The sequence below is a fragment of the Bombus impatiens genome, unplaced genomic scaffold (genome assembly GCF_000188095.3).
Source record: "Bombus impatiens unplaced genomic scaffold, BIMP_2.2 scf_0640, whole genome shotgun sequence".
Lineage (NCBI taxonomy): Eukaryota > Metazoa > Arthropoda > Insecta > Hymenoptera > Apidae > Bombus > Bombus impatiens.
Window position 1 is genome coordinate 1699765 of NT_177059.1, and position 23587 is coordinate 1723351.

Sequence of the window (23587 nt, forward strand, 5' to 3'; positions counted from 1 at the left end):
CACCACCACCACCAACACCACCACCACTACCACCACCAACACCACCACCACCAACACCACCACCACTACCACCACCACCACATCAACCATCAACCATCAACCATCAACCATCGACCTTCATCCATCAACAATCAACAATCAACAATCAACCATGTCCAATGTGTGATGATGGACCAATATATACATTGGCTATAAAGGAAAACTATTACTACCACCACCACCACCTCCACCATTCAATAAGTAAATATTACAATACCTATCGAAATTAGTTAAAGCTATTGCTATTAAGGTTTCTATGCTTCAAACTTTGTCTACACGAAGCAATCGTTAAATTATTAACAATTCTATATCGCTGATTACATTGAAACAATAAAATAATTCGTTAAAAATTCGTTTGAAATAAGAGAATGATTTCATATATTCGAAATAGAACAATGATTTATTTAACAGTCTTTACTTTCATCTTGGTATTCCAAATAATTAAGAAATTATTTATTATGAAATATGTATCAAATACATTTTAAAATAAATTATATTATAAATTTTATATCAAATGTTACCCATGCTCTATGTCTACGATAGAAGTCTACGATAGAAGCTATCGATAACAATATCATTTAATAAATAAACGACCTTAATTAAGCGATATTAATAACGAGTAATAATAGTAATGAAAAGCCGACGCCATCAATAGGTTACAATACGTTACAAACCTGACACAACACGATTCACGTTATCGGTACGAAAGGAGACGACTGAATGATTCCTTGTAACGTAGTTTCGCTGAGCGACTTTCGATGTAGTGGGGGAAGGGGGGCTCGCTCGTGCCAGTGCACGAGCAGGTACACAGTTAACTATTACGCACTGCTACAGATTAACGATCAACACAAAAAATGTAAACATCAACAAAAACATTAATCTTCTACGCAGCGCTTACACGAATCTTTCCCAATTACAAACAAACCATGCATACACGTAATATTTACATCCTACACAACGATTACATCGATCTGTATAAACATCGTGCAGTAATTCGTAGCCCTACTGGCAGCATTCTGTATCAAAGACACATTTGTCTAGCTTGAAACGAGAGAAAGAAAATATACTTACTGATACTGTATATACAATTTCGTGTCTTGCGAAAGGAACAAGGAACGAGTCGTTGTACTAAACTGTTTTAAACATTGTATTTTCGACACATTAAACTTTTGAAAATATCGAAAAATTATAAACTCCGAGATGCTTGAACTAAATTTCCCTTCAAAGTAGGGAGAAGCGAAAGAAAAATCGCGATCGATCAGAGAGTAAAATAAAAATCGCGGCATACCCGGAACAAACAAGATTGCGATCTCTCGAAAGAACTAATAAACTTATAAAATTAAATTTTATAAATTAATAGTTTAATTACGATAAAGTAATGATTTATATGTTATAAATGAATAGCTTAAATGATTAAGTCATTTAAATGATCAAGCGATTTTTTGGTTTTTATTGTAACTTGACAACTCCACTAGTCTCTTACATGGTATATGTAATTGTACATTACATATACACGTATATATATCTAAAAAGATCATTGCACGTAATACATAATATAGAGATGAGCTACTCTGTCTTACGAACCTGCTTTGCAACAGATGTTCGAAATGATAGCCATAAGCATCTGATGTAATCACGAAGGGAGTACGATGATACGTCGCGCATGTTTTTAGATAACATTCGTATGCATGCTCTCCTTGCTGCTTTTTCTGTCATTTCTTTTCATGAAAAGACCTCTCAACGTGTTTCATGAAGTCTTATATGTTCGGTCGTGTTCTTTCAAACATAATTCGAATAGAACATGTTTTAATACGATGATAAAGCAAATATCACATAATTTATCCCTTGATACTTTTTTAGGATAGATTACGAAGGTTCTATGAATTTTTTAAGTATCTGTTGCATTCGATGATCACAGGAAAAGCACATAAGTAGATTTTTGTGGATTTTCCTTTTTATTTTAATATCATTTTGTGACTAAAGAAACTCGTACAGTGGTTTAATCTGTACAATCTACATATATTTTTATATTAGCACTCATTCCATACTGTATATGTAAAAAAAAAATGTTGCAAATTTAGATTACCTCAAATGTATTCAGAATTATATTTGGAAGACAATGCTAATTGTCAAGTCTCGCCACAAGGTGGCGAATACACAAGAGTCTCGTTCGACAGTCTCTAATTCTAACCACCCTCTATCATATACAATATACCCTGGGATTCAGGCTATCAACGAGAATATCGAGTTCTAACTCTACTTGACTTCGTAAACCCATGCAAAGAGAGACGAGATAACAAATATTCGAAGTACGTTCCAAAACGTTACATTACACAAACATTTAACTTGAAGCCTAGCTTTGAATACTTATATTATAATTAAACATATATCTTTCTTCTTTATCAAAGTGAGCACTTTCTAAAATTGAAAGAGGACAAAATTCGCGTTTTTGAAATTAGAAAATAATCTAAGTTACTTGTGCAACGTTCAACTGTCTCGAGTGTAATCCAATGTGTATCTATGCTTACGACGTGGATTGGGATGCAGCAAACCGGAAAACATATCCCTCCTTCTATACTCCTTCATCAACGCTACGTCAGCTATCCCAAATATCTATGTTTCCTGCTCACAGAGGGCTCTTCAATTAAGAAGATTGGCAAGCTCAGATAGGTAATTACATGTAAATTGATTTCCCGAACGAACATAGACATTAATTTTGATTAATTCATGGTGCGAACAATGCTAGCACAAACATCACAGGCTAAAATGGATAAATGCTTTAAGTTGTTACTTAATAAGCTTAATAAACAAGCTTTTGAGAAACTGGTACATTTGTAAAAAAATGTATGCACCAACAACATTTAACATTTCGAGTTTTAATATCATTAATATATTAATATCATTATTTTACGACTACTTGTTGATTTAATATAAAATAGAATTTACCTACATGAGGAGTAAAATACGCTCCTCAATTATCATGCGACAATATAGAATAATTACGTTGCCTTAGTTATATCCCGAAATATTTACTTAATTGATAAATATTATTTGAATATTATTTTACTTAGTGAATACTCTATTTAATTATCCTCGTTTGTTTATCAAATCTTTCCATCTAGCATTATTTCATTTTCATTTCTTTTATTTGAATAATTGAACCAAAAATTACTGTAGATTAAAATTTTACTCTGCGTATTCCAACTTTAAGAATTTAATTTAATTTGAAATATGCAGGTGCAATTATTGCGAATATAACGCTTTTGTAAAATGAAAGTATTCTTGTCTATATAGAGTACAGATTATAAGAAAATATAACACACCTATACCTTATTTGTTCGATAACATAAACTATTTACAATGGTCCAAACGCGATCGTCAATATCACGCAACTTGAATAACGATGCATGTTGGTGGTCTCATAATACGCCGGCTGTATGTGCTCGTTAGCGTTCCGCGCTACAATGGAGTCTTCAACGAAAATATAGCCACCTCTGCTCGCGTGAAACACGTAATACGAGAGAGACTCCTATATTTTCCGAATTACCCTTCGCAGGATGATATGCCTAGTAATTCCTAATCGGAGTTCGACAATTTCAAGGTGTGTTCTATAAGCTTGTGCAACAAGAAAGACTTTAATGGATGTTTGACATGCTATGCAAAGTGGACAGAGAATTAAAATTCATCGTTATTATCTCACCGATTAAAAAACATGAATAATGGGTAGGATGATAAGGAAAACGAATCGTGATTACATATTTACATAAATTTGCGCGCCTGTGTGTGGTAATTTATTTATAATTTATTACTAAACTGAATCGAAAAAGCTAGTTTATAACCATTAAACTATTCAGTATAAGTAAACTGTGTAATTCTATCTATTTCAATACATTATTCCTTCTACTCGTATTCGTCAAAACGACTGTTTCCTATTCTTTAAAAAAGTCTGTAGCGAATAATATCCGTCCAACGAATGCAAAATTCTAACAGTAGATTGACAACACCAATTAGGAATCAACTCGTGCCATTTTTACAATTGTCAACGCATTTTTGTACGATCCGACAATGGCGATGGAACGAGAAAAATTTCAAGGGAATTCGATTCAGGCAGAGTAGAATAGCGATAAATAAACACTCATTGGTCTAAATTGAGGAAAAACCCTTTTGGGAAATTTCGTTCCGTGGCAAATCGCTTTGGCCGATTGCTCGTCCCTTTCGTCGTTTGTTTTAATTATCAACGTGTTCACGAATCAGGATGAATGCGCTTTCATTGCAAACGTTTTTATGTCGTGGAAATTTCGAAGCAAACGTGATACGAGGGCAGACAGTTCGCGAGTAAAATACTGATTCGATGAATTCTGCAGAGTGAGTTTGATGTATTCGATTATTATGTTAAAGACGGGGAGCACGACATCATTGTTTAACGCGGTTCGCAATCGAATTTCCAGCGGAAACGTTTCGTCGCGGCATTAACCGGAATTCACGTGTTTAGCGACACACTGGCAGGGGGTAAACTTTAACGTACACGCGCGTGAAATGGAAATTAATTAGATCATCGGCTTGTATAGATAAACGCGTGTACAAAGCTTATCGGAAATTCCGCGTGTAGAAATTAGAAGTCATAACGTGCAAGTTAATGAGATATTGATGTATATTAGAAGTCGCAGGTGATCTGATAAAACCGTGTGAACGTATGTAGTATGGTATTCATTTTGTCGTCATCTAGTTATTTTATCTAAGTAGAGAAATTGTATTCTAACTTGTAGCGGCACGTGAGTCAACGGAAGATTTGAATCGCGAGAGACTCATATTATTGTACCTTGGAATACCAACGTTGTTTTGGTTTGCTAGGTTCAGAGGTAAACGAACCAGAATTACATTTGATCTTTTCATAATAACAACTGTTGTTATAAATAGACGAATGTGCTAGTACACACTCTAGTACAGTTCAATAGTAGAATAATTAGCGAGTAGAGGGGTTGAATTGTTTCGAGCGAGCGACGATTACGACTGTGTATACTATTTCTGTACTTGTACTTACAGTGATTTTAATATAATTGGCTATTACAATTTTATCGTCTCTTTATTAAACGAATTGACACGTTTAATATTCACCTCAAACTGTTCCATAAAATTTAGAAAATATTGTTGAGCTCAGAAAGAAGTTTCTTATCTTTTACAAGGTGTTTATTAAAAATATACGTATAAGGAAATGTAAAATCAAAAGTGTTATCCTTTCTATAATCAATTCTATAGTTCATTGGACGTCAAAGAATTTATGAGCAGGTAAATTTTATGCTAATTTTTAGAAAATTAATGACAACCAAAGTTGGAAACTAGGCAAGTCTTTTATTATTTAAAATTTTTCTTATATTTCTCTGTCGAATACAGCGTTAGAAATTCTCGTTGTTCAAAGTTGACGTATTTTCACTTGACGTTTATTTAAAAAGCTGCAAAATTCTTTTATCTTTTATAATTCGTTTTGATAGTCACGTGTCATTCTCAGAGTTAGTTTAGATATTGTGACACATATAGGATATTTATTAATGTCATACATAATTCGTGACCGGCAATCGTTAATTTTATAAATTGGAATTACTATTCAGGTTAAAACAGGACATCATCACGAACATGACTAGTATCTTTCTGATTTAAACCTTGATTTGGATCACCGTCATTAATCGCAAATGAGATTGATTAAATATTTCTTAACTATTATTATTGTAAAGTAACATCGTTCACGAAATTCTGAAGTTTGTTACGTCGATATATTATTATACAGTATAAGTAGCAGTGTACTTATACAAATAAATTCGATATTTTATAAAGAATTTCTACAACGATTAAATTATTTTCTATACCTATAAAAACTTAAAATTATATTAAATTATATTGAAAATTATGTATTAAACATCGAGAAATAAGCTATCATCTATACTTATAAGTATTACTTAACAATTTGATATAATACTTATAAAATACTTAGGTTTACCGACGATCTGAGATGGCAAAATTCAGGTATTGATTGGAAACATGTATCGAATCATATGGAAATTATTATATTTCTATTAAACGTATCACGTTTCAAGGAAACTACGTGTAATGAAAATATTATTTGAAAAGAATGACATTTCACTTCACACCTATGCACCAACGCGACGTAATATAAATAATAAAACAACGAAATTAACTAAATCACGTATACTCTTTAATATGGAATTTCCGCAGCAATTAAGTTGCTTCTTTGCGTATCTTCGGCTGTTTTATAGTGATGCCTCTCGCAGAATTCCTGTATTCTCTGACAGGCCTCCTCCAACATATCTATGGGCACCGTGATGACCAGCCGCATGTACGACGGATAATCGAAGCACTGTGAAAAGAATTGAGAAGCGCTTAATCGACGAAAACGTCCAGTCGAACGAGTGCTCGATTTATAGGGCGTACCTGGCCAGGAAGGCAAAACACAGACTCCTCCATTAGCAATCGTTGCACGAATTCGAGGTCGGAATTAAATTCCGGAAAACAAGGTAGATCTATGTAAACCTGGGGGACCGATAGGATAATTTATAGTCAGTAAATTGCGATCTGCTACCCTTAACGTCGGTGTGTTTACCTTAACGTTTAAATCGCGTCTGATTTTCGCCTAATTACACGAAATATTTACACGAATGGCAATTTCAATCGAATCGCCTTGTAATCGAGTTTAATAACGGTAAATAAGGTACTGTTAAGAAACTTTGGAATTTCATTATTCATATACATTACATAACATGTCGCGCATGATCTACTTCCCAAACTTATTATCGGAAACTGTAAGTAGAGCAAATTGGATTTACACTCTGATTTATAGTAGATTTAGGTACATTTTGTTTTAGGAATTGTTACGTTCTCCGTTACTTTTGTTACTTTACTTCCCTTTGTATTCATATCGCGAGACATAGACAGAGAAATTATTAACACAGATTAGATGATTACCATCATGTACATTGCTCCGTCGGGCATTATTGGTTTCAACCCTGAGATTTTCGTCACACAGTTGTACGCCGTTTTCGAGTGATCCTAAAAACGAAAATGAACATTTGATCATTATATCGTGGCAAATTTATAAAGAAAAGTATATGTAGTTATATCCAGGAAATTAAAAATTCGTGTAACGTGTTAACTCTTCCCCGGTTTAACAGATTAATTAATTGATGTTCCGCCTAATTTAAATTTTGTTATATTCGTAAATATCCCGCGTGAAATATAACCCTCGCGATTTTCGAGTTTGCATAAATTTCTAGAAGGTACTTAAGATAACAAAAACCTACATGCAACATTCTAACGACGCCATCGTAAAATTCCTGTGGCGTGTTCTTCAGAATAGCGGGCAACGCACCTTGAATAAGCGTGTTGCTGCCGATAATTCTCTGACTTAGACAACGAAGCGCTTTCCTTATCTACATAAGAGAATAAGAAAAAGTAATACAATATATCGCACATTATGCAATTGGAAATTCTTATAAGAAAGAAAAGTACGAATTAAAGTTCTTCGAAAGCAAAATTTTGCTGGAGCTCACAGTCTCGTCCTTTGCTCGACTCGTTGATTTCTTCGATTTCCTTCGTTCTTCCTTTCATTCTTTCTTTTTTCTCTTTTTTTCCTCAACGCGAAAGTAAGACTCGAGCAAAGTTGAGGACACGGTGAACGGTGCCAAGTGGAGAACTTTAACGATGGGATAAAATTTAATCAACGAAATTTAATCCAAACGCGATAAGGCACGGCGCAGAAACAGATCTGGTCGTTCTTGTTACGGAAACAATACGAAAGGAGAAGCAATTATTTTCAAGCTTTCCCGTATATAGCGTATCGTGCAATTACCCACCTCCTTCTCCAGCACGTTTTGACGATCGTGAATGATTATCCAGCCCATACGCCAGCCGGGCACTAAAAATCTGAAACATCGGTGAAGATTACCGTTTACCTGGTAATGCGTCCATTGTTGTAACTCGATTATTACTAGTGCATGCTCCGAGTCACATCGCTACATGATAATAACCAAGCAGAAAGTGCAGAGAATGATATACCGCTGGTCTATAATCTTACATTAAGATTTATATTTAAATTATAATTGGGAAGTTTTCTCGAAAAGGGGACCATAGAGCAAAATGGTGAATTGAGTAAATTGCCCTGGAAATTTTTATCCTAGTTTCTGATATTAGCTATAAATAAATAAAATATCTATATCCTTGCAATATATCTACGAGTCCTGTTTTTTTAGAGAGTAATTTACGAACTCCAAAGGTAAAATGGAAACTGGTATCGAAAGCACAATTAGAAAATTTATTGACGATAAATTTCTTCTTTAAGACGGACAATAAATGAAAATGAGTAGCGAAAAATTAAGTTACTACTCGATTTAAAGTAAATTCAAGCTTTTGAACAATGGTAATTTATCCAAAATTTGTCAGATAATATATTTTTTATCAATATTTTGAATATATTCCAAGCTTTTGGCGATGAAACTATTTTTAAAATAGGAAGCAACGAGCATCGGTGTCCAGGTTGCGTGCGAACATTCGCCGCCACAAAACTTCCCGCTTGACCACCGAGAATTCGCTGTAATATTGATTCCACGATGCTCGTGCAATTATGTATACGGAATGTAGCCGTAAACCGCTGTAAAACGTCCCACGTAAAAACTTCACGAATGTATTTCAAGGAATGAAAATATCCAAGCGACGCGATCATAACATGCTAAGATTTCAAAGTTCATTTTTGCATACCTCTTCGTCAGGCCGCTACATGACAAAATAGGAACTTCCTTCGACAAAGATGCTAACGAATGGAAAGTCCGTCCTGGGAACACCTGGTAAGATAAAATAACGATAAAAGAAATGTAATAAATTTTTAAAATGGCAAAGATGGTACAAGATTTTTGGTATCTTGCAGAAAATTAAACGAGACTTTTATGAAGCAACGGTTGTTATCGAAGAAGCACTTGACTTGTTCGTTAAATTGATTCTTCCTAGCACGAACTATCGTAAAATGCATTTAACAAATCAGAATTAAAAAAGAAAACTTGAAAATCAAATTAAGTGGTTTCTACTTTATAGTACGACAAGATTCGATAACTTCGTAAAATTCTAAAAATTAAAAAATTTTAATAAAATAAACCGTACAAAGCTCATCTGCTTAATGTTACTTAATATTAGCTATAGATTTGTAGAATATTAATTATATGACGTTCAATATCAAAACACCGTTCAGTGGGTAACTTATAGGTTGACTCGAATTGAGTTTAAACGTATACTACTTTATTATAATTTATATAATTTCATTATAAAATGAAACTATAAGGGCTGTATGTGTGCGTATGTTAATCACGTACCATATGCTCGTAAATTTCATCGGCAATAATTGGTATGTAGTAACGAGCGGCTACGTCGAGAATGTCGAGTGTGTGATCCTTGCTAAATACGGAACCGCACGGGTTCGAAGGATTGTTTATAATGATCGCTGCGGTGAATTCGTCGATCTGTGATTCCAAGTTGTCCAGATCGATCTCCCAGCCGAGTTCAGGCTAGAAACGTGAATAACCGACGTTAACCGAGTTCCTCCATGGAAAATATTTTCCTATGACGTAATAACGTATAATTAAATTATTTATTATGCATATACTTTAAAATTTTTTATTTTAAAAAAAGTAAAATACAACTGTTTTTAAGACAAAGCTGTGATATATTCGGTATACAAAATAGGAAGGAAAGATATTTATACAAATCCATCGTGTCGTAGCATTTTCGTATTATATTTACTTAAGTATACCGCTTTGAAAAAAAATTTTTCTTCGTTAGAATTAAGTTGTTGCTTTCCTTCGTAAACTTTTAATTACTTTAGCTAATTTTCTGTAAGATTCGATGGGTTATTAATAACTATGGCAGACGTTAAAGCAAATAAAACGATTTATGGTATCAATATATAACATATTTTTATAGGTTTTCCAAGTTAATGGCTGCTAGAACAGTATTGTAGGCAATAAGTTTAAGTACCCCAATTTATCACAGCAACCTCTTACGCTATTTTCTCGCGATACATACTACGTAAGTACGTGTTCACGTTAAGTACTAGTATGTCTTCAACACACGAAGTAGCAAAAAAAAGAAGGAAACAACCTGTTCCGACACAACATAGCGGCACGCAACGAAATATGTAAATATTATTTCAGCATTTCGCGAATGGCCAGAAACTGTAGGTTTCAACGTATTTCGCAAAACTATGCAGTTGTTTCTAATTTTGTTATTTTCGTCGCTTCACGATATATTACGACGGGGCTGGAGCTTTCGATGATCTTTTCAAAAATTCATTTCAAAGGTACTTTAAAAGAAATTTTGAAAGAACGAATAATATATCGTAGACTGAGAAGTCCTAATATATATTTTATATATATACCGTTTATGACTATTCGATTAAATTATTTAAAATTTTGTATTTATAAATCATCCAGACTGTGCAAATCCAGAATATATGATCATGTATACTCTTTTTAGTTGCGCGACGTTTACGGCTGAAATTTCCAGTTCATAATCTTGTTTGAAAAATTGTTTGTTTTTTCTGCGCGATCATAAATATTTTCAGGGCACCCAGTATACGTATGGTAGCTGGATCAATACTTATGTGTGGGCTTATAAGTCACAGAAAATGGCATGGACCATGCAATACGATAAGCCGCAAGTACCAGAACTTGTTATGCACAACTCAATCTTTGACAATGATGTATTAAAAAATAAGTTATTACCATACGTTGCACGAAAATGTTACGAACTATCGATTTTAATCTTGTTTACAGTATTAATTATGTATTTCGCGTACACTCCAAGGAATTTTATCCTGTTTTGTTAAAATATTCTATGTCTGACGTTTGAAAACAAATTGTTGCCACAAACAAACAAATTATTGAATTTTCGACTTCATAACTTCAACATCTTGGTTTGATTCACTACAAATGGCGTTTCTCAATTTCTATAATCCTATTGAATTTTGAAATTTCTTTATTCAAAACTCTGCTGTTCATATACAGAAGCATTCGAAAACTCCAAAAAATTAAAACAACAAATACATCGTTTGTTAATAAATATGATCAAATTGTCGCGCCTTTAGTTATTTTTTTAGTATTTTAAAGTCACACGGTACACTTGCACAATAGAACTACGTAATATTATTAACGAAGCTTTACAAGTCATGAAATAGAAATTATCAACAGCAATTGCTTTTCTCAGTTAGTAAACTATTATGCAAGAAAATTCTAACATTTCAAGAACATCCAAAATCAATAATTTCACAGCTTTCTCTTTTAAAACATTCAAAAAGCGTTCATGTAGAAGCTGAAGCGAAACGGGAATCGTTCAAAAATTAATACGAACCTTGACATTCAATAATGATCCCGAAAGAAGATCGCGTATCGCGAATTAATTTTTCATCAGCACGTGACAAATGGAAAATTCGTGTACCGAAAGTTACGTGCATACGGGCCACCTTACATACGGATAATCCACCTCAACTTCTGCATTATAACCCACAATCTTTCCCCCTCTTTCTCTCTCTCTCTCTCTCTTTCTCTCTCTCTCCCTTGTAGACCACGAAGAGCCACGGTACCGTGGTTTTAATTACTTCTCTGTGGTAAAATAGTCCACGCTGCGCTGTCTGGGCGAGTGGGGAGGCATTAAAATTCGCGGCAAAGGAGACAAAGGAACGACGGGAAAGACCTCGTTATTACCACGAAGTTTAACATTTTACCGTTTTTTTCAAATCGAGATACGTGTATACGCTACTTTTCAAAAGTATGTGGACACTTGCTTATTTTTTTACGGATAAATCGAATTACAAGAATTTCAGTCGTTATAATCATCATCGTACCTATGTAGCAAAATATTATGATGCAATTACATCGATTTCTAAAAGCAAACATGTGATAGTGAGACTGATGTTTGTAGTTGCTAAACCTTGCGTATTTTAAACAAAATGTGTAATTGGATAGGAAAATATATATCATTAGTATAATATAAACATATCGATTAAATAAAGAATGTAAAAGAAAAGGCATGGAAATAATAAATTTTTCTTTATATAAAAACGTTGTCATCGATATCAGGTAAAATGCTGGTACTAAAATGCAGATGCGAGAATATTGGTGAACTTTCGAGATACGTTTATACTTACGCGTAACTCATAGGATTTTACGTTGATACCAAGACCTTCTGCAAGTGTTCGATAGATCGAGAAACCGGGTCGCGGTATCAGAATATTTTGCCCCCTTCGTGCTAACGCTGTTATACAGAGGTCGAGAGCGCAGGAGCATCCGCTGCATAAAATTACATCCTGAAAAAAGAGAGAATTCAGAGGATCGAGAATTAGCATTCCGTTTGAAAGCCATCTTTCTAATAAATTTGTGACTAAAGCCAATTAATTTGCTATAAGCTAATTTGCTATAGAAATCGTGTATCGTGATCTTTTTCCACTCTGGTCAACCTATACACCAGGAATTTTTAAACAAATCTAAAACTGTACACAGAAGCTGCAAGGTATTTAATGCAAGTATGCATATAATTCATAGAGGTTCAAAAACTATTTAAACAGTCGATTATCCGTTATATTAATAAGCCTCGATATTCGATAAAACCATCTTCGATATATATGTATGTGTTTAAAATCGCCATTCTGCTACGTGCTAATTTTTAACGAAATACGTACAAGTTTGTAGTAAATAATATCTTGTAGCTACTAACTACATTTTCAGATTAGTTTCGAATTTTACTAATATCATCGGATAAAGTTATGTATCATTACGATACTAATGAAGTTTCACAATCTTTCGTGTAACACATAAAAGCTTTCTGTGGTAAGCTTTCAACCATTTTCGTAAGTTACTATCCGTGCGATTAACGCGACGTTAAAATCTATTTGAAAAGAAAAGAAATCCAGTGGTAACTGATCTGTGGAAAATTTAACTCTGCCGTATAAAATTAATAATTTAAAATGAAAGTAAAAATACACGTTAAGTTTGGGATGTATTTATATCTCTAAATATATTCTTCTATATGAATTATGCTAGCGAAGAAAATGGGAAGAATATTCGCCTATAGCTACGCAGCCATACATTAATTAAACGTTCGATGCACATGAAATCTTTAGAACTGTGAAAAAGCTCGGTTCTCGTCGTTTTTCCGACGTTCATTTCCTGGGGGCGCAGTGAATAAAGCTAATAGCAGATTCATTGCATGCCATACATTACAATTTTCGCAGCACAAGGGGAATGTTCCTTGCTTTATGAACATTTTTTTTGCAACAATATCGATTCTGTTCGGATTTCGAAACGGTGGGCTTTATTTTAAATTTTCACGGTGATATCTGAGTCCTGATAATACATTACTTTTAGATCTGTGGATTTTTTCTTTTTTTTTTTTGCATAACGAGGATAAAAAATATCAAGTATTAAATTTAATGACAAGTTGTTTAATCCCTTTATCTTTTTTCCCTAAAGGAATTACAAGGAAGATATTTTCCATTTACGTAAAAATTATTAATTTTGCTTCGTTTTATATTTTCAATACTTTTCATTTACAATGACACGAAATATCGAACTGCGAATATTAAATTTGTTATACACATAAAAGTACTTTCCAGTACCGTGTATGTGAGAATAAATTTGATCTTTACAATCGTGATGGATTGTTTAATTTTTCAACGAAACGTCGCATTGATTTATTTTCGACTTTTACTTATGCATATTGAAAATCATCCATCGGACGATATTAAAAAGGAAAATTTGTCTTTCGAAAGGAAGATTAAAATATATTTTTACGTGTGAGTACGAATCTAATATTTGAAACACCAATTTTTGTCTAGTGTCCTTTAATGGTGAAAGTTAAATAATACTACATTTTTCTGCATGAATAATAAATACGAAGATGCTAAATGTGCAAGATTGAAGTAGAAAATGCCTGGCTTCGCGAATATTACGAAATACGACGCACGCGAGCAATTATGAAATCGATTCGATGAAAATTAAGTTAAGAAATTAAAAAGAAAATGTAACAAATAGTAACACAGATTTATGGCAATAACGCAACGAAAATACCTCCTGAAAGATGAACAGAAAATCACATGCTATCTAAATGAATAAATAAATAAATAGATAAATAAATAAAGATATTTTAGCTAGAATCTAGAAACTATGATACGTTGACCATACAAGAACGACAAAGCAAACGAGAAAAATTCATTGATCGGAAAAACGATTGTTTGAACGGAACAGTGAAGCGAAGAGATTCTATTGATTTTCTCGTGATTGTATCGAGAACCGTAGATGCCGGACAGTTCGTAGTTAATTGATGATATTTCTTCTTTTAGAGAACGTGGTTTCTAGTTTGCGGCCGATCGTGCAGGGAAATTCGGTTTTCCCAGCAAACTTCGTCGGCAGTTCCGATCAACTGGCGGTTTAACTAGATATCGTATACACGTGCACGCAAACAACGAATGAATACACACAGAAAGGGAGCGGACACGATGTGCCTGCAGATGAACGAGTTTCTATAAGCGCCTGGTTACAGGTTGAGCTAATTCGAATCGAAACATCTTCTGCAAGATTGAAAATATACGAAGCTCGACCGCATCTCTATGGAAAACTGTATATTAGGTTGGAAACCTAATTGGACGATTCGATTATTCGTTGTGCAAGGAAAAGGGGAAAAAGTAAAATCCTGACAAATCGCTAAGACTTCTTTAAAAAGCTTAGATACGCTTAGGGTAATTTTCGAACGTTCGTTCACGATCGCACAAAAAACGAGAGAATATGCTAGGCGTCACAGTCGCAAAGTCGTTGGCTACTTTTGTGACATCGTGACATTTAAGCTTCATGCCCAATTCGATCGTGTTCAACTTGAAAAAATACTATGATAAAGAGAAGAAATGAATACAGTCAGTGAAGAATAATTCATTATACTCGACTAATAAATTAACAAAATCAAATGCGATACATAATGAAAATGCAATGCATCTGATATTTCGATATTTCCATTTCAAAGTTTCAGTGTTAATGTTAAACCTGTCGATCGAGGAACATAATTTATATGGATATGCATGTTCTCTAAAATGTTATCCAAATAATTCATCAAATAGGGCAATTAATCAGACTTCGAATGTAATTAATACACATGATTTATTTGCGTATGCAAAACAAGGCGTAGCCGGAAGTAATCTGTATGCAACGCGGCTTTCAGTAGCACAGTTCTCTACAGATCGATAACAATATGGAATAACCAGATGCTTCTGCGTTTTCTTTACCAGCATTCAATTTTTCCTATATCGTTGTCTTTTTCTTTCTCGTTAGTAATAGGAATTGATTTTGTCACGATCAAGTATTATTATGTTAGAGAAATAGATTCGTGCAAAGATATCTTAATAGATAAAGTCATAAAAATTCTCATCAGTAACAATTTCAAAAAAATTGTCAAGTTCATTTTTTGTTTAACACTTTTATGAACTTTGTGACATACCTTTTCGAACAGCATAAAAATCGCAACTCTACGAGGTTCATCGATTAGATAGTTTTTTTTGCAAGTAGCGTTCTTTATCATACTTTTTACATGTTCAATAATTTTAACAGGTATTTGTACATACTAAGATTACTGTAGAATATTTCAAACTATTAAACATGCATTCGCCGTAAGTCAGATTGTTATCGTGCTTTTTTACAAAAACTGTCACAAAATGTAGGTAATTAGTCTCTTTAGAAACATGTTCAGAATTTATGATAATAAACCGTTTTTAATATATTACAATCTGCTACAAATTTAATTCCGCACTCGATATTTCCGTATAAATTATATCTCAAAGTATGTCATACCGTCGCTCACGCACCACATGTACATTCGTTTCATATTTCAAATACATATATTAAACAGAACATTCGGACAAAGGTAAAACGATATACAGAATTATAGATAAAAAATTGTTAATAAGGAAGCAAAGAACGGAGAATTAGAATATTCATCTTTGCTAGAAAACGTCCAATAATTATCACAAAAAATTAGTTTGCAAATCAAAAGTCTGGAAATGAAATTCTATCCTTCATTAAACATTTAATAATGCTTTATTGTATTTTGCAATAAACTTGACGTGAACGCCAGGAATGTTTTTATTAAACATTTAACAAAAATAATTGCCATTTACGCATTTGTAAGGCAATAACAAACGGAGTTTTAACATCGATACCTGTCCTCTGTCTCGTCGATGGAAAAAGTTAATCGAAAAATGTATATCAATCGTGGCTCTTAAGTGACGTATGAAAATTTCAAACGTTATTAACAGCGACTGTTTATCGAATCCAACATTTTGTGTCGCTGGAAAATGACGAAGATTGAAATTATACATAATCAACGGTACGAAGTATTAGCTTTAAATTCAGTCAGAGTTTTCTATTTGTGAAATAATTAATCTTTCAACGTAAAATTATGTATTTTGCTCATTTCTGGGATATTATTCCTTTTTTCTTTCATCTGAAGATCAACATCGCGTCGACAATACGATTATCAACGACAAAGAAAAGGGACAGTTGCACATCATTTTATTCATTAATTTTGATTTCTTAACCAATTTCACTAGATCATGGTATTAACGATTAAGAATTTACCTTAGCATCCACTTTTACGAATTCGCTGGAACTATATTCCGCTACGGCTTCCCTTGCGCTTTGGTGACCTAAAATAATATTGCGTCATTAATTATTTAAAAAATAAATCGGAACCGAATTTAAAGATCGATTCGAAGGATAATTTTATAACAGATAATAAATAAAATATTTTATCAATCTCATGTTAGTACAATTTCTTTCTATTGAATTATTAATTTATTATTAGTACCTGTGCTAGGTGCGTATCCATTGTACAATTGAGAAACGAGACTTTGTTGAACAGCATCAATTACTTCTTTGGGTGGTTTTAAATTTCCAAAAGTAGTTGGATCACCTAAAAATAGAGAACTTCTTGGTAAAATACTTTAAACCATTGATTGACCTTAATGATAGAATAATTACAATTATTCGTCACGTAAAAGAATTGAATGTAATATATAAACATCTCCAAACAATCGATCGACGACTATTCCGAATTTCTGATTTTATCTTGAAACGAAGCATATTAAATTTGGGAATAGGCGACCGTACGTGATAAATAGTTCAAGCTACGCGAAAAAGTGCTTCACATCAATTTTGTTATTAAACTTTTTAAACTACTTTATCAATTACCTCTAAATTTAATCAATTTCTATATATTTGATATATAAATAATAAACATTTAAGCATTTTCTTCAAGTAGATTAGTAATACGATGTTTCATTAAAGTAAAAATAAAATAATTATAAAGCATATTCTGTCGATTAAACTGCTCGGAGCGTACTCATTAGACTTGTTGTTGCCAATTCTAAATTTAAATAGTTTTTTTTTTATGAAAAGCTACACGTGATCATCCAACGTGATTCAAAGTATTTTTCTTCTTTTTCGAATCATCGTCGAAGAAAACAAAATATATTCGTACGTATATAAAATGCAAAACGAAGAAATCAATTATCTTAACTTCTTTTTTGAAAATTTACAAACGTTACGAACAGTTTAAAATGGCTCACAATTCTGTTATTAAACGAGATAGCAAAAAGGAACAAACGAACTAATTACACGCGAACAAGACCACGATAAGCGCGGAACACGAAATTATCCGGTCTCACGAGATTCCTTTTCCAATCCCAGAAACTCGTAATTTAAAAACTATTATCTGTCTCTGTTTCGTGCTCTTTTTCTAATATCTTCTGCGTGCAAACCAAACAGTTATCACTTCAAATAATTTGAAACACTTTATTAACGTTAGCTTGTCAGTTTGCTTGATTGGAAATTAGATTAGAAATTATTTGTACGCAAACGAGTTACTCGATTTCAAAGCAACTCGACCGATCTTCCGCTTAAAATGACAGGCGAGAAATAAACTGTGTATAAAGGAAAACCTCACCGATGGATAACGAGATCATGGACTTAGCAGGATTAGGCTCGACCACGAGACATTCCACGATGGATCTTATGGGGTTGTGTGTTCTTCTCGCGATATCTGACGCCTGAACGTTCCATTGGTCGCGATATACCGGCGTCGACATCTCCAACTTGGAAATTTCGAAACCCCCGAACAAAATCCCCTCCTTCGTATCCGTTAACAACACTTCAAAATTCACCAAACGTTCACGAACGTCGTCAAACGTTCACGAGTCGTTAAAATGTACCAGCAATGTTGAATGAATTTCAGCCGTTGAGGTTTTCTTATCCAGAAGAGATCGAAAGATCAGCGAACGATAATCCTTGATCAAGCGGTGTTCCATCACTGATCGTGAGAGGAAATCTGTTCTCTGGACTGTCATATAATCGAAATGTTCCACTGTAGGTTGGGAAACGAACGAACCGGTCGGATTAGTCGGCTAGATTCCACACCTTCTTTCGTAATTAATTTAAATCGGTTCTGTGTTTACGTAGATCGCCCTTGTAGTTTCATCGCTAGATATTACCAGATCGCACGTGTTTAGCAATGTATTTCTATTAGCAAACTATCAAGTCATACGACGAGTAAATCCTCTCGCGTCTTGAAACAGAAAATATATGTAATTGTAACGGCGTAGCTTGGAACGTTGCAGGGTTTACGGGCTATGCCATTCCACTTCTACGTTCATGAAAATTTTTCATCAACGAACAATCTAAAATTTTAATCGAAGCAGCTTTAGTCGAAACAGCTTCCATTATACTCTAGCACGTTCGATATAGATGTTTGGAAAACAGTAACTTCAATGGGAAACGATTTACACAGTAAACTTGCATATTTCGAGGAAACAAGCAGCGAATACTAATTGCTATGAAAATAGAAGAAGTCCGTTGTAGGATGGAGGACGAATCGAACCGGTCGGATTGGTTGATTGGACTCCACACCTATTTTCATAGTTTATTCAAAACGAATTCAATTCTTTGCTTACGTAGATCGCCGGTATTTGTTGATCATTTTCTCCCGTCGTGATCTTGTTGTCACGCGCGAACAATCAAGAGATTGGCCTTCCTGAGTTTGCCGAGATCGAACTTTGCGATGCGAATAATATTCTTGCTTTACTTCTTCGATTCGCCTTTTTTTGCCTGTATATGATTCGATCTCATGTGATTTTATACGATGAATATGCATAGCGTGGAAGATAAATAACGACCAAAGAATAATAAAAATTTATATTTGTGAACACTATGTGTTGTAAAAGATATCACGTGTACAATGTATATCCAATTAATTCTGTTTTCATTTGTATTTCGTATCTATGGTTGCAAACGTACGATATTTATCCGTAAATTATAACGTGAAACAGCAAAGATTTCCTATATAATTGCTTCCTTTGAAATCGAATTTAGAAAGAACGTTGTAATTCTGTTTTTTCCACAACCTCGACTTCTCCGACGAATAAACATTGTAGCAAAATTAAAATTCCTACTTTAGAACCTTTGAGGATTAAATGCTGCTAGAATGTTTATCTTCGTACGAAATCATAGAATGTGTAGAAAGGTAGTACCTATCTAACATATTTACTGTAACCCTGCCATAATCGCAAATCCTCTTACATTTGTTTGACATCTATCAAAAATTAATTTTATTACAATAGACTATAGATCGATTAGTTTCTATGTAATAAATATTTTGATTAAATAAATGTGATACTTTACATTCATTGAAAATTCTGTCCATACTTTTATCGACTTAACAAAATCAACGATTTTCAGGATTTTCATTTTCACTGAATTTTTTACGATTTATTGTACTTTCGTCATTTTTCGTATTATATGGTAATAGCAAGGAAAACGAATCGGAACTTTCGTAGCGTATCTTAAGGGGTTTGACACATTTTACGTCGAATCTACTTGGAAGTGACAGTATACGCGTCGAAGCAAGGTCTCTGTGTTTTTGTGGCTCGTCTTCTCGAACTATGATACATACACTGACCCCGCCGAAATTCCTAACACCGTTTATCGATACGAGCGTCCTTCGTATATTTTCGTTAACTAATGTAATTTATGCGCCCCGTGGAAGCACACGGTCTCGCATCTTTTACGCTTTCGCTTTGTGTCAATGATTACTTGTCGTTTGTAAATAATTCAGGAAGTTTGTTAATGTATGCAAACGTATGCTAACAAACCTGATAAAACCTGATAAAACAGAGCTAGATGTGGATGTATATTACAGAGAGCTGGAATATTACGTTTGAGGTTCTTGTATAAACGTTTACTTCCGTTTATTTTGATTTTCTACAAATGAAAATTCAACTTTCAGTTGCTTCTCCTTTAGAAATATCGTCCTCCAATTTCTGACCTGACTTATACCGATACTTGACATGTTGCAGATAAAACTAGAACTTTTTCCATTACAATGTAAGTTAATTTACCTATAGTTTCACATACATTTTATTCTCGAACTTGGAAATTTGAATTTAGTACTAAATCTGATAAAATTTGAATGTCATTTCGTTTTTACTTGATCTAATTATTTTTATTTCTATTTAATTAATTACGACTAAATAAAATACCTGTTCTTGAACTTAATTAAAATCGCAGATAAAAGAAAATATCACCTGATACCGATGAAAGTTTTCGACATCGTGATGTAATAATAACTAGACGTTTGAAAGTAATACTCGATGAAATAAAGAACAATCATATGCGTTTATTCTAGCAAAATAAAGTATTCGTTAGTTTGTAGAAGTTTTCCCACTACAAAAAGTACCAAATGAAAATCATAAATTAATTTTATTACAATAGACTATAGATCGATTAGTTTCTATGTAATAAATATTTTGATTAAATAAATGTGATACTTTACATTCATTGAAAATTCTGTCCATACTTTTATCGACTTAACAAAATCAACGATTTTCAGGATTTTCATTTTCACTGAATTTTTTACGATTTATTGTACTTTCGTCATTTTTCGTATTATATGGTAATAGCAAGGAAAACGAATCGGAACTTTCGTAGCGTATCTTAAGGGGTTTGACACATTTTACGTCGAATCTACTTGGAAGTGACAGTATACGCGTCGAAGCAAGGTCTCTGTGTTTTTGTGGCTCGTCTTCTCGAACTATGATACATACACTGACCCCGCCGAAATTCCTAACACCGTTTATCGATACGAGCGTCCTTCGTATATTTTCGTTAACTAATGTAATTTATGCGCCCCGTGGAAGCACACGGTCTCGCATCTTTTACGCTTTCGCTTTGTGTCAATGATTACTTGTCGTTTGTAAATAATTCAGGAAGTTTGTTAATGTATGCAAACGTATGCTAACAAACCTGATAAAACCTGATAAAACAGAGCTAGATGTGGATGTATATTACAGAGAGCTGGAATATTACGTTTGAGGTTCTTGTATAAACGTTTACTTCCGTTTATTTTGATTTTCTACAAATGAAAATTCAACTTTCAGTTGCTTCTCCTTTAGAAATATCGTCCTCCAATTTCTGACCTGACTTATACCGATACTTGACATGTTGCAGATAAAACTAGAACTTTTTCCATTACAATGTAAGTTAATTTACCTATAGTTTCACATACATTTTATTCTCGAACTTGGAAATTTGAATTTAGTACTAAATCTGATAAAATTTGAATGTCATTTCGTTTTTACTTGATCTAATTATTTTTATTTCTATTTAATTAATTACGACTAAATAAAATACCTGTTCTTGAACTTAATTAAAATCGCAGATAAAAGAAAATATCACCTGATACCGATGAAAGTTTTCGACATCGTGATGTAATAATAACTAGACGTTTGAAAGTAATACTCGATGAAATAAAGAACAATCATATGCGTTTATTCTAGCAAAATAAAGTATTCGTTAGTTTGTAGAAGTTTTCCCACTACAAAAAGTACCAAATGAAAATCATCCTATGGATTATTGAATTCTCGTTCGCGGAATCTTGTCGCGGAATGAAATTTAAACTACACAGATGCGCCGTTTGCTTTATACATCTGATTTATCTATCTGATTAAGTTCAACGAAGAATCGGAAATTCGCAGAAACATACATAGAATCTGGACCAACTAAAAATGATCTAGTTTCACGGTTTTTGAGAACCGGCAACTCGTTATTTGAATTGGTAATTCGTTTCAGCCACTCGAACGCGTCGACGCACGCCGACGTCATTAAACTTATTCGATCGATAAGATATTGGTACCAATGATAAAGTCTCCTTCGCCAGATTTAAAGACGTTTCTTTCATGTTACGTGATAATTACACTTGTGGTTTTGTGTGTAATGTGCGTACATTCGGATAAGTTTTAATAATACGTAAAATTTTGTATTCCTACGTTTCGATTGTACAAGTACTTCCGTGTCTGCGCGTATTACAACTAAAAACGTTAGTACAATTGCCAACTACATACCAATTAATATTTCCCACTTTCTGCTGTCGACTACAATCGACGCGGCAATCAAGAGTACGATTCTTCATGCACAATTCACGACGCAAACATGACACGCGTCTCTGTTATTTCAGCGAAACGGAATATTTATTACGATTCACATCCACCTCCGGATTCATAAGCCTGTAATTGGTATTCAATGAAAATCAATGATAATAGGGAGGATGAGACGCGAAGGAAAGCGATTTACTCGCGACACCTGTACCTGATGTGGTTGTCGCTCGTGTGAAAAGAAAAGAAAGAAAAAAAAATTGGAAAAGCAGCTATGCGTGGAAACGAACGATTCACTGGCCCGGTAACCGGTCGTATGCACGTCATTGTCGCTGACGTGTCGTATTTATGGTCGGAAAAACCGTCGTTCCGATATTCTGGTCGCCGCGCCAATGAGAGCCTCGCAATTAAAAAGAAAACATATGCTAATAGGTCGAAGACCGGTCCCGAAAATGGAATAGGCAGCGATACGCGTGTTCCACGTGTCTATAGGTATAGGAAATCTCGTCTGTGTTTGTCCACCATAGATCGTGTTTACATTTTAACCAGAGAGACTAGTAGCGAATCGTTCTTGGATCGAAGCAGGTTTCGTTCAAGGTGAAATCGTGCTCGGTTTCAACTTTTTGAACGAAACTTGGAATATTTTTTGTATCTCCATGAATTTCAATTCGATCGGCATTCCGTACTTCGATAGGAATTCAGCTTTTTGCTAAAATTTTTACTAGTTATGAAACTTTTGTTGCATCATGATATATACATATACACGATGATAAATTCTGTTTGGTTAATTTATACCGTGTCTTATGTTTTACGAAAATTGTTACGTCCGGTGACTGTTTACGTTCGAGGCGGCCACCAACCGTGCATATAGAATTAAGCGGACCGCGGTAGTCCGAAGGAACCGTCATAAAACGAGGCTTTTTGATTTACCGTCAATTGGCATAAAACATCGAGTCAAGAGATTCCTTATGGTTATTGCTCCATCAGGTAAAAACGTGGCAAAACTCCGAGATTCCGCAAGCGAACAGTGGAGGGGGG

The 23587-nt window shown here is 33.9% G+C and overlaps 1 protein-coding gene across 1 annotated transcript; it reads right to left on the reverse strand.

Moving 5' to 3' along the window:
• Positions 1 to 6225: 6225 nt before the first annotated feature.
• On the reverse strand, positions 6226 to 18690 carry LOC100740664 (tyrosine aminotransferase). The gene is made up of 11 exons (XM_003491840.4): positions 18073 to 18690; positions 16936 to 17040; positions 16707 to 16774; positions 12236 to 12394; positions 9408 to 9599; positions 8803 to 8885; positions 7902 to 7971; positions 7350 to 7478; positions 7015 to 7098; positions 6484 to 6582; positions 6226 to 6409 (listed from the first exon to the last, which is right to left on the reverse strand). The coding sequence occupies exons 1-11, from the start codon at positions 18212 to 18214 to the stop codon at positions 6248 to 6250; spliced, it is 1293 nt and encodes a 430-aa protein (XP_003491888.1). The 5' UTR covers positions 18215 to 18690; the 3' UTR covers positions 6226 to 6247.
• Between the last annotated feature and the right edge of the window lie 4897 nt (positions 18691 to 23587).

What these genes read in the sequence shown, in the direction of transcription:
- LOC100740664 (XM_003491840.4), bottom strand. Translation starts at nt 18,214, where the DNA reads ATGTCGACGCCGGTATATCGCGACCAATGGAACGTTCAGGCGTCAGAT. An exon ending in TGGATACGCACCTAGCACAG is followed by an intron (nt 16,775 to 16,935) that starts GTACTAATAATA and finishes ATATTATTTTAG; the next exon opens with GTCACCAAAGCGCAAGGGAA. An exon ending in TCGTAAAAGTGGATGCTAAG is followed by an intron (nt 12,395 to 16,706) that starts GTAAATTCTTAA and finishes CTCTTTTTTCAG; the next exon opens with GATGTAATTTTATGCAGCGG.